At 44.2% G+C, this 14,099-nt stretch overlaps 1 protein-coding gene across 1 annotated transcript in view; it reads left to right on the forward strand.

Moving 5' to 3' along the window:
• The window catches only part of Reep5 (receptor accessory protein 5), a 48,642-nt gene extending 38,059 nt beyond the window's left edge, over positions 1-10,583 (forward strand). Inside the window, exons 4-5 of the mRNA XM_004643262.2 lie at positions 6,795-6,963; positions 10,246-10,583. Coding sequence (XP_004643319.1) covers positions 6,795-6,963; positions 10,246-10,295 — 219 coding nt within the window. The 3' untranslated portion in view covers positions 10,296-10,583. The remainder of the gene's footprint in view (positions 1-6,794; positions 6,964-10,245) is intronic.
• Positions 10,584-14,099: the final 3,516 nt, after the last annotated feature.

The following is a 14,099-nucleotide window of genomic DNA, read 5'->3' on the forward strand; positions in this document are numbered from 1 at the left end:
TGGTGCTGGGGGATTGAACCGTGGTCCCTGATGCTTTTGCTAAGCTTGTTCTAAGTAGGTGCTTTAGACCACTGAGCCATCTCTCCAGCCCCTAAGCAATCCTTTCAAAAATGATAAGATGTATGGGAAGATTTCAGATTTCAAAGGTTACAAGATATTTTTGGACTCTTGTCATTCAAAGACATTTTGCATTATAAATACTTTATGATCTTTAATTTGGGTGTAACATTTTAAACATGAGATAACTTTGAAGCCTTTAATAGGATCCATCTATTGGCACTGACTTCAGTTCAGTGTCTGATGGGAAGAACTTGGCTGTTGTCTCAGACCCACCTGCTCTCTGCAGTAAAGAGTATCCCGTCAGCAGAACTGCATCCATCAGTTTTTGACCTAAACTTCTGGAACATGAGCAACCTGACTTCTGTCCTCCTCCTGGTCACCTCTGCTAATGAAACCACAGATAGGAAAAGAGACAGTCACTAAATTGTTTGTTGGTTCAGAAGTACATTTTAAAAACTGCTTTGCAGCAAATTTTCTTCCTTAAGAAGGTAAAATGAATGCATCCATTAGAAGTCTCCAGGTTCAGATCATTGTGGTGTCAGCAAGAGTGAATTTACTGTGTTCCAAATAGATGAAATACTTGAGTGAATTAAAAATTGATGCTGGCCATCAAAATGCTTTCTTCTGCATTAGTGGCATTGTGAGTGGCTCCCGTGAGCAGACTGAGAACAAGTTTGTGAACTGCAAATTCTGGAAGTTTTAGGAGGATTTCACTTTTTTAAAAAAATGTATTTGGTTGTTACAGGGTCTCACTATGCAGCTTGGATTCATAGTAATCCTCCTGTTTTTCAGTCTCCCCAGAGTGAGGATTACAGGCGTGTACCACTGCACCCAGACTCTGTGCTGGCTCAGCCTGCCCTAGGAGCTAGGCTAGTGTGCATGTGGTGCCAGGGATTGAACTGTGGCCCCTGCGCTTACCTAAGCAGATGCTTTAGTCCACTGAGCTATCTTGCTGGCCCAGGTTTCACATTTTAAGGACTAGCATAGATCTTACCTGTGCCATGTGGCAATCACATTGTGATTGTATAAGAATATGTAAAAGACCGCTGCAAGCCTAATTTATCATTTACAGAATTACTATTAGTCAGTGTTCCTGCTGCTGGGGCATAATGCCTGACATCCACACCTTGAAGAGGAGAGGTTTAACCTGGCTCAAGCCTTCAGTCCCTTCTTGGCTGGTGCCAAGGCAGAATGGTGTGGTGGCACAGAACTGCTCATTCACGATGGCCAGGAAGCCGAGTGGGGGAACAGTACCTGTGCGAGATGCACCCTCTGAGTGCATACCCCGCACCCGCAGCTGTGAACCTCCTTGGGCCATTTAGTGATGCATAGAGGGCTCCTCAACCCAATCATCTTTGCAGGAAGCTTTTTTTTTTTTTTTTTTTTATTTTAGGGAATGGTCTACAGGGTATTCAGTGTCTCACTACTAGATCAGACTCATAGTGATCCGCCTGTTTACAGCCTCCTAAGAGCTGGGATTACAGGCGCTTGCCACCACACCGAGTCTCAATGGCCATTTCAGCACGCCCTGGGGGCGGGGCTGCACAGCAGGCCTGAGGATTGAACCACCCCAGCATCTGCTTGCACGCAGCACCCTCTTGATCCAGTCAAGTAGACATCAAGATTGAGTAGACATCAAGATACACAGAAATATGTATCTCCCTTAGCCATGTGTGCTTGAAATCACCTATGTGATTCATCTTCAGGTTAGCAGAGTATTTTCTCATGTTACTAGATATTCTTTGAATAGCTATCCAGTCTTATAATTTATCTACTTCTCTGTTGAGATATTTAGGACATTTATCTTGCTATTATAATTTTCCAGTGAGGTTTTTTTTTTTTTTTTTTTTTTTTGTATTTTAGGCAAGGGTCTACACAGTGTTCAGGGTCTCACTACTAGAACAGACTTGTAGTGATCCACCTGTTTACAGCCTCCCAAGTGCTGGGATTACAGGCGTGTGCCACTGTGCCCAGTCTCAGTTGCTATCTTAGTGTGCCCTGGGGATGAGGCCTACAAGGGCAGGCTCGGGGATTGAACCCCCGGCCCCTGTGCCTGCTTGCAGGCACTTTAATCCACTGAGCTATTTGGCCAGCCCCAAGTGAGTATTCCTGTACCTCATGTTTACTCTCATTTAAGTCATTTTCCAAATTTATTTCTAGAACAAGCCAAAGTCTTTTGTGTGTGGTGGGGGAAGGGGTAACTGAGGCTTGAACTCAGGATGGGCTATGGTACCCCCAAACTCTGGTAAGCTTAGATCCTGATCTGTATCATAATCTGTGCCCTTCCTCCCATTGACAGCATGGTGTTTTTCATCTTTTTAAGAAGCCACAAAGGAAGGAAAATCCTCTACTTTATTCTTTTTGGGCTTTTATTTCTGCAGGCTGAGCAATACCCCCAGTCTCAAATAAGATGGGATCTTGTTTCCCAGGCTAGCCTTGAATTGCCAAGGGTCAAGCAGTCCTCTTGCCTCAGCCTCCTGAGTACCCAAGATTGCAGGTGTTTTGCCACCTTGCCTGGCTTGAACACTGTCTTTAATTAAGCTCATTAATGTTCTTGCAGCTATATTGAAAATGCTTTCTAGGACTTATGGTTTCTGCTCATGTTGCTAGAGCATGTGGAAGTATATTTTCTTCCTAACTCAGTTCTGACCAGGACAGTACCCCCAAGGGCCAAACATATTCTTACCATGGAAATACTTCGGGGGCAAAGATTGAAGTCACACAGAATTGTCTGGTCTATTGTGATTTGTGGATTCACTGTGCCAGTGTGAATAGTCCAAGAATTAAGTTAGAAAAGCATGCACTTGCTAACAGGCAAGTTGTCGGGAGCCATGGGAGAACTGTCAGCTGGCACTCTGAGGACAACTTGATTAAGAGGAAAGCCAAATCTATAAGGGTGACTTTAATTAACTCAGGGTGTTCCTAGACTGCAGAATAGATTAGGAAGGGGGTGTAAAAGCTGGCAGCAGAATATCACCTTGAGAATTGAGCAGTAGTTAACTTTATTAATATTACAAAAAAGTGATTCCACTGGAGAACTAAAAGTGCTAAGGATGTAGGTAGAAAGCAGTAATTATTTAACTATCACAAGACAGTAACGAGAGGGCACCAGAAAGTAGTAAATTACCAGTCTGGCAGGTAGCCTACAGTGATCACATTGAAAAGGTACACGAGGCAGATGCCGACCCCAGCCTGTCCGGGAGTCTTGCCCTAACTTATCAGAAAAAGACAACCAGCATGGGTTACTGAAGGGTTGGAATCCACATGGATGTTTCAGGGGTTGGACTTGGTAGTGCTACTGCTAATATACTATCTTCAAATACAGAAACTGTGACTTAACACCCTCCAGAAGAGAAAATTAACCCACAGATTGAGCTGAACAGTCACAGACAGACCCCAGCTTCCAATTACTGATCCAGTGAGTCATTTTCACTTCACCTTCACTTCAAAATGTGCATAAGGCATTCTGGTGTTCTGTCAGAAGTGTACCTCGGGACTCCCTGCACTTAGTTTTATTTACTTTACTGAGTTTAGGCGTGTGTAAGCATAGCTGATATGAAAGTGGCCGTGGAGAAACATGAAGCTTGGATATGAAAGGCTGACATCACAGGGCGATGGTCTGCGGGGCCCACTGGAATTAAACAGAAGGAAGGTGCAGCCAGCTTAAAAATGTTACTTTGTCTTCTTCTGTGTTACAGCAAATGTGTCACTAAAACCAAGATCTCCCAGGCAACATCTTATAGTTTACTGAGGTCTGCTGCTGGCCAAACCAGAGGCTGGAGCCAAGTTGATGGGAAAACTAACAGTAAACATGGGTTCCTGGTGCAGGCTGAGGCAGTCAAAGGCACCGGCTTCTTGGCACTGTTAAGAGCACAGGGTTCTGTGGGCATGGGGAGGGAGCTGGTGACTGTGCACTTTTCTTGAGAGCCCTGGATGGCCAGTCTCCTCTTTTCTGGCCCTCTTCTGTGGCCACACTTGCCCATCCTTTGCTTTCCTAACACAAAACATCCCTTTACCTAGGATCTGTGCTCAGTAACCAAGGGAACAGTGGGAACAGTGACTGGCAGGCCGGCTTGAAATCATAGCTTAGAGAGAACGACAGTCCATTGCATTTGGTTGAGGGCTGTGCTAAAGAAAGCAGGCTGCGTAGCTCTTCTAGTCCAGACATCCTCAACCTTTGGGATATAGAGGGTTTCACAGCTTTTTTCTCGGCTTTGGTATAATTTTGATGTCCATGATTAAGGGCTACATGGAGGCTGCAGGAACCAAAGTGCAGAGCATCTGTTTGCAGCAGCCCTGACAGTCGTGGGGTGACCTGGTCGAGGGCTCTTCAGCTCAGGGAAGTTTTTCTAGGATCCGATGATGGTTCAGAGGCATCAGTGGCATGCAGTGGAGCTGGGTTTGGAGGCTGTGCCAAATATTTGGATAGAGCTGGCATCTTTGATGTCAACAGAGACAGAGTATCAAAATTTGCTGCTGGTGGTGTAGATCCCGGTGTAGGTCCTGGTGTAGATCTCGGTGCAGGTCCCGGTGCAGACCTCGGTGCAGGCCTCGGTGCAGGTGAGGATGAAAATGAAGATGGCATCAGTGTTTTCACTTTACTCTCGAGGCCTTTAATGCGCCAATTATTATCTTCAACCATCAAGAGAATTTTCTGAAGCAGGGCCTCAGAGGTGTCTGTTGTCTTCTGCAGTTTTGAGCTGGGCGGTTGGCAGATTCTCTGGGAGAGCCGTTGGAGCACCTCCTCAACAGTGTCCTCTAGCGTCCTGGATGCCTGGCTGGAGCTGGGCTGCTCCACCCCTGCTTTCCTCTTTGGGATCTTGTCCATCCTCCTGGGTATCTCTTCCATTCCAACACGCAGCTTAGGGGCCTGTGACTTCATGAGAACAGCAGAACCAGCCTTAAAGGAAGAGGAAAGCCCATGAAGACGGACAGGAGAGCCAGGGGTTTGTCCTATAGTTGTCACTGCTTCTGCTTAGGAGTATTGGATGGTGTTTTGTCTCCTAATTTTGTTCGCATATTTACATATTGAAATAAATATATTATTTCACATGTCATTACTTTGGATTTCATTTCAGGTAGAAAAAGAGTTACAAAGTATTTAAATATTACTGGTTCTAGGATTTTCTTTAACTCCACTTAAAGCTAATAAACTAGGGTGTTGCTATCTATGGATGGTGGTAGAAGATATTCTTGCAGTAGACACAGAGCCTTTACTATGCTAATATTCCAAATGCTTTTTATTATTTTATGAAGTATAAGTAGTAGATTGTTAAATTTCAATTAATACCTATTTTGTGGGTGAGAAAACATGCTAAAAGCGGTTAAGTATCTTAAACAGGTTTGTGGAGCTATTATGGGATGGGTGGGACAGGATACCAGTATCTCTGAGCCCATCTGTTTTCCTAACACTTAGGGTCCCTGTTTGTAGCTCGCCACCAAAGCACATGCCTGTGATCTCATTGCTCAGAAGGCTGAGGCAGGGGGAATCACTTGAGCCCAGGAGGTTGGGGCCAGTCTGGGTAGCAGTGAAACACCCTTCCTTGGTAGCAGAAAAATGGGGTGTGTGTGTGTGTGTGTGTGACTTGTTAGCTAGAGAAATATGTTCATATATTTAGATTGCCTTTTTTTTTTTTTTTTTTTCTTTTTTTGGCAGAACTGGGGATTGAACTCAGATCCTTGCGTTTGCCAGTCAAGCGCTTATCCTACTGAGCCATCTCCCCGGCAAAATATGTTCATATATTTAGATCAAAATTTTTTTAGTTGCATTTTGTATTCTAAGTTTTGATATCAGATTCTGATGGAAGTATTAAAATTTATATTTATAGCCTTAGTTGTTTAAAATCTATTTTTTAAATTATAATTATCAAAGTATAAAATTACATGTTACTTTTTTTGGTATCTTATGGAAGGGCTTACAGGGTGTTCAGGATCTCACTACTAGATCAGACCCATAGTGATCTGCCTGTTTACACTCTCCCAAGTGCTGGGATTATAGGCGCGCCCCACCACGCCCAGTCTCAGTTGCAGTCTCAGCGCCTCAGTGTGCCCCGGGTGTGGGGCTGGCATGGCAGGCCCGAGGATTAAACCCCCAGCCCCTACACCTGCTTGCAGAGTAATCTGCTGAGCTATTTGGCTGGCCCTAAAATTTTATTTTTCTCTTTAAAATAAAAAATAGCTGAACATGGTGCTGCATACCTATAATCCCAGTACTTGAGAGGCTGAGGCAGGAGGACCCTTGCGAGTTCAAGACCAGCCTGAACTGCACAGTAAGATCCTATCTCAAAAAAGACAAAACATAGGGCCAGAGATGTAGCTCAGTGGCACAGCACCTTCCCAGCAAGTGTGAGGCCCAGAGTTTGATTCCTGACACCAAAAAAGAAAATAGAAAAAAAAAAAAAAAAGCCCTTTGGGGGGAACTTAAAGACACATAATATAAATAAAATCACAGACTTATATAAGGCTATAATTTACATATTTCAAAGAAATTTGTAAGTTCAGGAATTATTATTGTATAAGCCATCTCAGGGAGTTGGTGTTCATGTGACATACCTTACAGCTATAAACTCAGAAGCAGGTAGGCCTAGTATACTTTAACTTTTTCATTCTCTGCTTTTCCTTCCTGCTTACTAGCAGTCACGTTTCTGTCCATCTCCCACAGAAAGCACTGGTGATGCCGCCATCAGATTGCTGCCCCCTGCCACCCCTCTCACCGACTGTCCTTGTCCCCACAGTGCGGCTTCCTGCTGTGGTGTATGGCCCCAAGCCCTTCGAATGGGGCTGAGCTTCTCTACAAGCGCATCATCCGCCCGATCTTCCTGAAGCATGAATCCCAGGTAGACAGTGTGGTGAAGGACCTGAAAGACAAAGCCAAAGAAACTGCAGATGCCATCACTAAGGAAGGTGAGGCCCAAGGACACATTGGTTCATCAGGTGGAGATGGGAGGAGCATTGGGCTCAAACAACAGTAAGGCTTCCTGGCCACCTCTGCCTCGCTGCGTTCCTCAGCTGAGCGCCAGGCCACACAAAGGGACTTCTGTACAGGAGTTTGCCTGGTTGTCCTTCACTTCCCCCAGTTCTTATTTCCTGACACATTAGCAGGCAGCATACTAAGAAAGGTGGCTTTCTTAATAGAGGCAAAGATATTGGAGAATCATATTTATATATAACTATATCTTTAAAATATATATTTTAGTCTTTATTTGGTACAGGGTGTCACTATGCAGCTCAGACTCATAGTGATCCTCCTATCTCAGCCTCCCCAGAGTTCGGATTAAAGGCATGGGCCACCATACCCAGTATAACTATAATCTTTAATTCAATTCAGGTGGATCTGTTTAGTGTATTGAATAGTTTCTGTTATAGAGCCAAAAGAATATTCTCAGCTCCTTTACTCATTCAAGTATTTACTGTGGTATTTAATATGGGCCAACCATGTTCCTAGCATTGGCAATCCGCCAAAGAGACCATCCTCCTTTATGCTTACAGTTTAGATGAGATATGGTCTAGTCCAATAGGATCAAAGTGTGACCTATTTATCAGAAAAGAAAAAGCAGACGCATACTGAGTACCAGGGACTAGAGTTAGTCTTAAACAGGCAAATTAGGAAACTCTTACCAAGAAGGCTGTACTAAATGTAGTAAAGAGAGGAGCAGTGGGGAAGAATGTTCCAGAAAGAGGTGCACATGCAAAAGGCCCAAGGTAGGAGCAGTAAGGAAGTGATCCAGAAAGATAGGACAAGGAGACAAGGTCAGAGAGGTGGGGCGGGGGCTGGAGCACAGCCACTCGCTTTTGGCTTTTTGTGTAGGTGAGGTGAATGTAAAGTACTTTCAGAGCAGCGTGAGCAGAACAGCAATGTAGTCTTCCTTGTTTCAAGATCACTGTGGTCCCCATTCTAAGAATGGATTTAGAAAGGTAGACACTGGGAAACTAGTTAAAAGGTAATCCCACTAACCGGCTGGAGAGGATAGTCTCTTAGTGTATAGCAGCAGCAGTGGGGGTAGGAGATACCAATAGCAAAAAAAAAAAAAAAAAAGAAAGAAAAGAAATACCAATAGCATTTCCTTGTGGGTCAGGCCTGGCATCAGAGAGGTCAGTCAAGGCCCACAGCAAGCTTTCCAGTCTCAGTGGTAGGGTGAGAGAATGGACATTGAGCTGTGGAAAAGCGGGCAGTGTGGGCTCAGGTGCAGGAGGATACAGAATGCAGCACAGGACACATGTTTAAATTGCATATCAGATACATACAGCCAGTGGGACGTAGAGATCAAGAGTGTGGTGGTGCATGCCTATAAACCTAGTACTGCGGAGGCTGAGACAGGAGAATTTCCATGAGTTTGAGGCCAGCCTAGGGTACATAGTCAATTCAAGGCCAGCCTGAACTGCAAAGTGAAACCCTGTCTCAAAAAGACAAGGAAAAAAGATCACAGGGAATTAAAGTAACAGATTGACATTAAACATTGGAGATACTCGATTAGGAACTAGAATCTTTAAGAAATGAGTCAGGACTAGGAAAAGACTAATGGGTGATATAATCTGAGGGTGTGAGAGTCTGAAGGAGGCAGCAAAGACAACAGCCAGTGCCTACCAGATCTCCAGACCAAGGGGTACTAGGGTCACGGGAGAAAAATCCAGCTGCAACTGGAGCAAGAACTTCTTTGGGGACAGTGAGATTCTCTGGCAGCAGGAATATGTCCTTACTTATAGCTTTCACTTCCTCACACTCCAGGAGCTCCAGTTCCAGAACTTTCTTTTTTGTTCCTCTTCGCCCTTGGCCTTGCCAGGAGCCTGTGCGGACGTCATTTCTGTCTCATTCCCCACATTTCATAGCCTCCCGGCCTTGTGCACAGCACTCAGCAGCTGGTGTAACGTGATATGACACATTCGGAAGCTGGCATGAACTAAGAGCAGCATTGGTGTTGGCACATTTTCAACATTCTTTTTTTTTTTTTTTTTGCGGAACCACGGATTGAACTCAGACCCTTGCGCTTGCCAGGGAAGTGCTTATTCCACTGAGCCATCTCCCCGGGCCCTAAGCTTCTGGACTTAGGAATTTTATCCCTAGGGCTAGTTGAGGGGTACAATTTCTTCTTTGTACCTTTGTCCAGCAGTCCTATCGAGGAAAAGGAAAGCAGCTGTCGCTTTGGCTCTGAGACTGAGCTCTGTCAGAAACAGCTGCGACCTGCAGACCCTCACTGGAGACTGATAGCCCCCTCCATGCCAGCGTGGCATGGCTCTTACGTGCACTCCAAGCTGCTGCTTCTCAGGGGTGCCCACAGTGAGGAATGTAAATCTCCAGTGTTGGGATGAGCCTTTCTCTGATTTTGTCAGCATAGGACAGAGAGTACAATTTAGTTCTCAGATTTTTTTTTTTTTTTTTTAATTTAATACAGGGTCTACAGGATCTACAGAGTCTCACTACACAGATCACATTTGTAGTGATTCTCCTGTTTTTAGCCTCCCAAAGTTCTGGGATTACAGACATGGGCTACCTCCCCACCACACCCTGTCTCAATAGCTATCTCAGTGTGCCCCTGGGGCTGGGCCAGCATGGCACACCAGGGATCGAGCCCCAGCCTCTGTTCTCTGCCTAAGCAGGTGCTTTAGTCTGCTGAGCTATCTGGCTGGCCCTTTAGTTCTCTGATTCATGAATACTGAATTTTTTTTTTTTTTTTTTTGGCCATAGCATTTTCCCCCCCTGCTTCTGGGGATCAAACTTACAACCTTGCACTTGCCAGGCAGGTGCTTATGCCACTGAGCTAAATCCCCAGAAATCTTTTTTTGTACCTTTGACTTTGCACTTGTGAGGCAGGTCCTTGTGCTGCTGGGCTATCTTCCTGGCTGCGGTTACTGAAATGTTAAAGAGCAAGTACCTAAATACAGATGAGAGTTTGACAATATAAAGGAACACTATGACTGTGGAATCTGCTACTTTGGATGCTTCCAGAACAGAGGTCAGGAAGCTTAGGTGACACGGTCACACAAGGCTCAATAAATTTTGCTCAAATCTGTAGCATCTGTGCTCTGAAAAAATTCCTTGTTCATTTCCTGGAAGCCCTCCTCCGCCTGACCACAAACCTCAGTGCACTCTCATCTGCCCTTCAGTCATCTGTTCCATTGTCTACTGGCCACATTAGACGCAGAGCTTGTATTGCAGAGTTTTGACAACATTTCTTTTCCCTCTAACAGCCAAGAAGGCTACAGTGAACTTACTGGGTGAAGAAAAGAAGAGCACCTAGACCCTGTGCTGCTGGCGCTTTCCTGCCCTCCCCGCGCCCTCCTCGTAGAGCTTGAGGTTATGTCAGAGACTGCGGTGTAACTGTTTTGATAATGCTGCCTTGGAAACTTTTTTGATATATTAAAATGCAGTGTATTGTAAGTTGTCTGTATACATAGGAAGCATTTAATTTAAATTTAATGCGGTAGGCAATATCTAAATTTTTGAAAATATATTTTGCCTCTGGGTAGGAAAGACATGTTACTATCCTGCAGGAAATATAAAGTAAAATAAAATTATGTATCCCACAGGCTCTGTACTTCTCTGGGGTGACTGCATGCATTTTCTCTGTACTTAACGTTTAATCAAATCATGTAATATACAATTCCATACAGCTTGTCAGTATTTTCATGCATTTACGTACAGATAGAGAAAAGTCACTGAGGCTTTCGTGTGCATACTGCTCCCGAGGAAGGAGCCAAGGGGGGTGTGCATCCATGTATAAATTCTCCACAGTGAGACCACCTGCCACAGTGGGAGGTACCATTCTGCAGGTGTGATCTGCTGATACTTCAGGAAAAGATACAAATTAGTAATAGCCAAGCAAAGAGAGATGAGCTTGAATGGAGGCCGGCCAGCATACTTTCCTGACACTGTAGTCCTGAACCCTGGGACAGCTCTGTGGAGCAGTCAGTCTGTGGCAGGTGGGGAGCATATACACAGGGTCCGTCTGTAGCTCCCGACTCCCTGCAGAAATACAGTACCATCCCACCTATGTAAGCTTTGGGTGTGTGTTTTTAAGATGCCATGAAGGCCATTCCTGGCTTTACCTTTATAGTCAAGTAATACGTTGTTTTAGTCTGCCACCCCCATCCTGTTTAAACCAGTTTAAGAAAGCCCTCTTCCACCTCGATACCACAGCTATTCTTATGTCATTAGCAGCAGCATGACCATGACACACCCGCCTAAGGGCAGCTCTAGGACAGTGGAAGGAGCGCAGATAAAGCTGAGCCTGGCTGGAAGTGGTCGGAAGCTGCTTTCACTTACTCCCTGCATTTTAATGTCAGAGTTGAGGCTTCCATAGTTTACATGTCAGAATTATTTTTTAGTCCATTTAAATGCCTCCAGGGCTGGGGAGATGGCTTAGTAGAATAAGTGCTTGCCTGGCAAGTGCAAGGCCCTGAGTTCAATCCCTGGTACGGGGGGGGGGGGGGGAAGCCTCCATCTTTGTTTTCATAAATTACATATGACTACATTAAGTACAGAATAAAAAAATAATGTCTTCAACTTTATTGGAGATCAAGTCTCCAACTTTATTTCCTAGACATCTGGAATAGAAATCTTAACTATATGTACATATAGAGTTACGATCCTTTAGAGTTGACTAGACTAAAACAAATGTATAATAAAATTAAGATTAAATATCCAGGGCTGAGGAGATAGCTCAGTGGTCCAAGCATCTGCCTGGCAAGCATAAGGACCCAGGTTCGATCCCTGACACTACATGCCACACTAGCCCCGAGATCAGGAGTGGTGGTGCAGGCATTCCCAGCACTGGGGAGGCTGAAACAGGAGGATCACTAGGAGTCTGAGCTGCGTAGTGAGACCCTGTACCAAATACATAAAATTAAAAACAAAAAAATTAAGTATCCAGTTAATAAAATTCTTTTAAGGCAAATAAACATTTAGCTCTTCTCCAAGTAAGTGATGCCATCACCTAAATGTAATACGGATCAGAGCACTTGGTTCCCCCCCCCAAAAAAAAGTGATGATTATTAGGTCTCTTATTAAAAAAGAATTGCTAGGGCTGGCCAAATAGCTCAGCAGATTAAAGTGCCTGCTTAGGCAGCGCAGTGGCTGGGGTTCCATCTCTGGTGTGTTGTGCCAGCCCCACCTACTGGGCTCACTGAGCCTGGGCATGGTGATGCGCACCTGTAATCCCAGCTCTTGGGAGGCTGAGACCTTGTAGACCCTGTACTGAAATACAAAAAAAAAAGTGCTTTTAGGAGGGGTGAAAAAGCCTTAGGTTAGAAAATGGTCTAAAAGTACTGCAGTTGCTGCCATTAAGTTGAAGTATGCTTTTAGCGGGACATGGTGACGTGTGCGTGCAATCTCGGCTAGTTGGGAGGCTGAGAGAGGAACATGCACTGCAAGTTCAAAGTCAGCATGGGAATTTAGCAAGACTGTCACAAAATAAAACTACAAGGGCTAGGATGGAGCTCAGGGGTAGAGCACTTGGTAGCATCCTAGTGCTGGGGAAAAAAAGTACACGGTGACAACGAAGTTAGCAACTTCTAGCATATAAAATCCTACTGTTAGTGTACAGGATTATTAGGATGGGGTGGCATGAAGTGCTGCTAATATTTACAGGTTAATCAAATAGTAAAATATGAATGCAGGTTGTTTTGTTGCCTAAATACCACAGCTTTTCATATTCATAAGAAATTCTCTGAGTTACTTTTTGGCAGTTTAAGTGTACATTAATGGCTAAAGTTATGATTTGAGTAATTCTGTCTGTGTAGATTTCCCAAATAAAATATTGCCATTATCTGGCTGGAAGACAAAGCATTTATTTGTACATGAATAGTATTTCAAGGGTATGTGAAATCATGGAATTTCTCCGAAACACCTGAAAGTCTGCACAATGAAAGAATTCCTGCAGCACTTCTCACAAGCTCATTCGGATCCACAGATTAATGCCACTGTAGCAAAAGGCTTCTGCCACAGTGTCACTGCAGACAGTGCCCATGGGCTTGAAAGTCAGTGATCTACCCTGAGGGTAGGATGGGCTGAAGAGAAGCCCATGTACATGCCCCCTTCCCAGAGGTCCTATGTGCTGGACTCTGATTTCTGAAGCTGAAGATAGTACTGACAGCATTAAATTCTCTACAGATATACTGCTTTTGCTCTCTGTAAGTGACTGGAACAATGTGCAGCAGTAAGCCAATATGGTCTTAATATCTTACCCTGCTGTCCTGTACTTTATGATTAGTTGAGTAATTGAAACCAAGGAAGATGAAACTGCAGATAAGAGGGCTACTCAGCAGTGTTTACTGGTCATTTATGTTTTAAATTTTTTCTCAAATAATCCTAGGAAGAAATATACAAAATAAGATGAAATATAATTGTCAAATGAGACCTAGGTTTTATTAACCACATTCCTCACCTGGCTTGAAATTTTTCCCTGGCGATTACTGCCAGGAAAAGACTCCCTAAAGGACGTATGGCAATAAGAAAGGTTTCTATCAATAACCTTAGATTTAATGGAAAACTAAACCACTGCTTTCCATCTGCATATTGCATTACATACAAAGTAGTCTCATGACTTAAGATAGTGTATGGCCTCAATACGGATATAGCAGACTTTATATAGGCCTCCATATTATTACGAACCCTTTTTTTGTGGTACTGGAGATTGAACTTGAGACCTTGTACTTGCCAGGCAGGAGCTTATACCATTGATCTATCTCCTCAGTCCTTATTGTGGACCTTCTACTTTTTATTTTTAATTTTTTATTTACCTATTTTGGCCTGCTCAGACTGCCCTGAGGGTATGGCTGGCGTAGCATGTGGTGCTGGGGATCGATCCTCTGTGGCTGCCTGAGCTTTCCTAAGCAGGCGCCTTAAACTACTGAGCCATCTCCAGGGAAGCGTTTATTCTTCTGAGCCATCTCCCTGGCTCCCCCACTTTTTTTTTTTTTTTTGTGGAACCAGGGATTGAACTCGGGGCCTTGCGCTTTTCAGGGAAGCGCTTAAAATGATCGTTTTCTTCTTTCTTTCTTTTTTTTTTTTTTGGTGGAACCAGAGTTTGAACTCAGGCCCTTGC

Source organism: Octodon degus, unplaced genomic scaffold (genome assembly GCF_000260255.1).
Source record: "Octodon degus isolate 3935 unplaced genomic scaffold, OctDeg1.0 scaffold00169, whole genome shotgun sequence".
NCBI lineage: Eukaryota > Metazoa > Chordata > Mammalia > Rodentia > Octodontidae > Octodon > Octodon degus.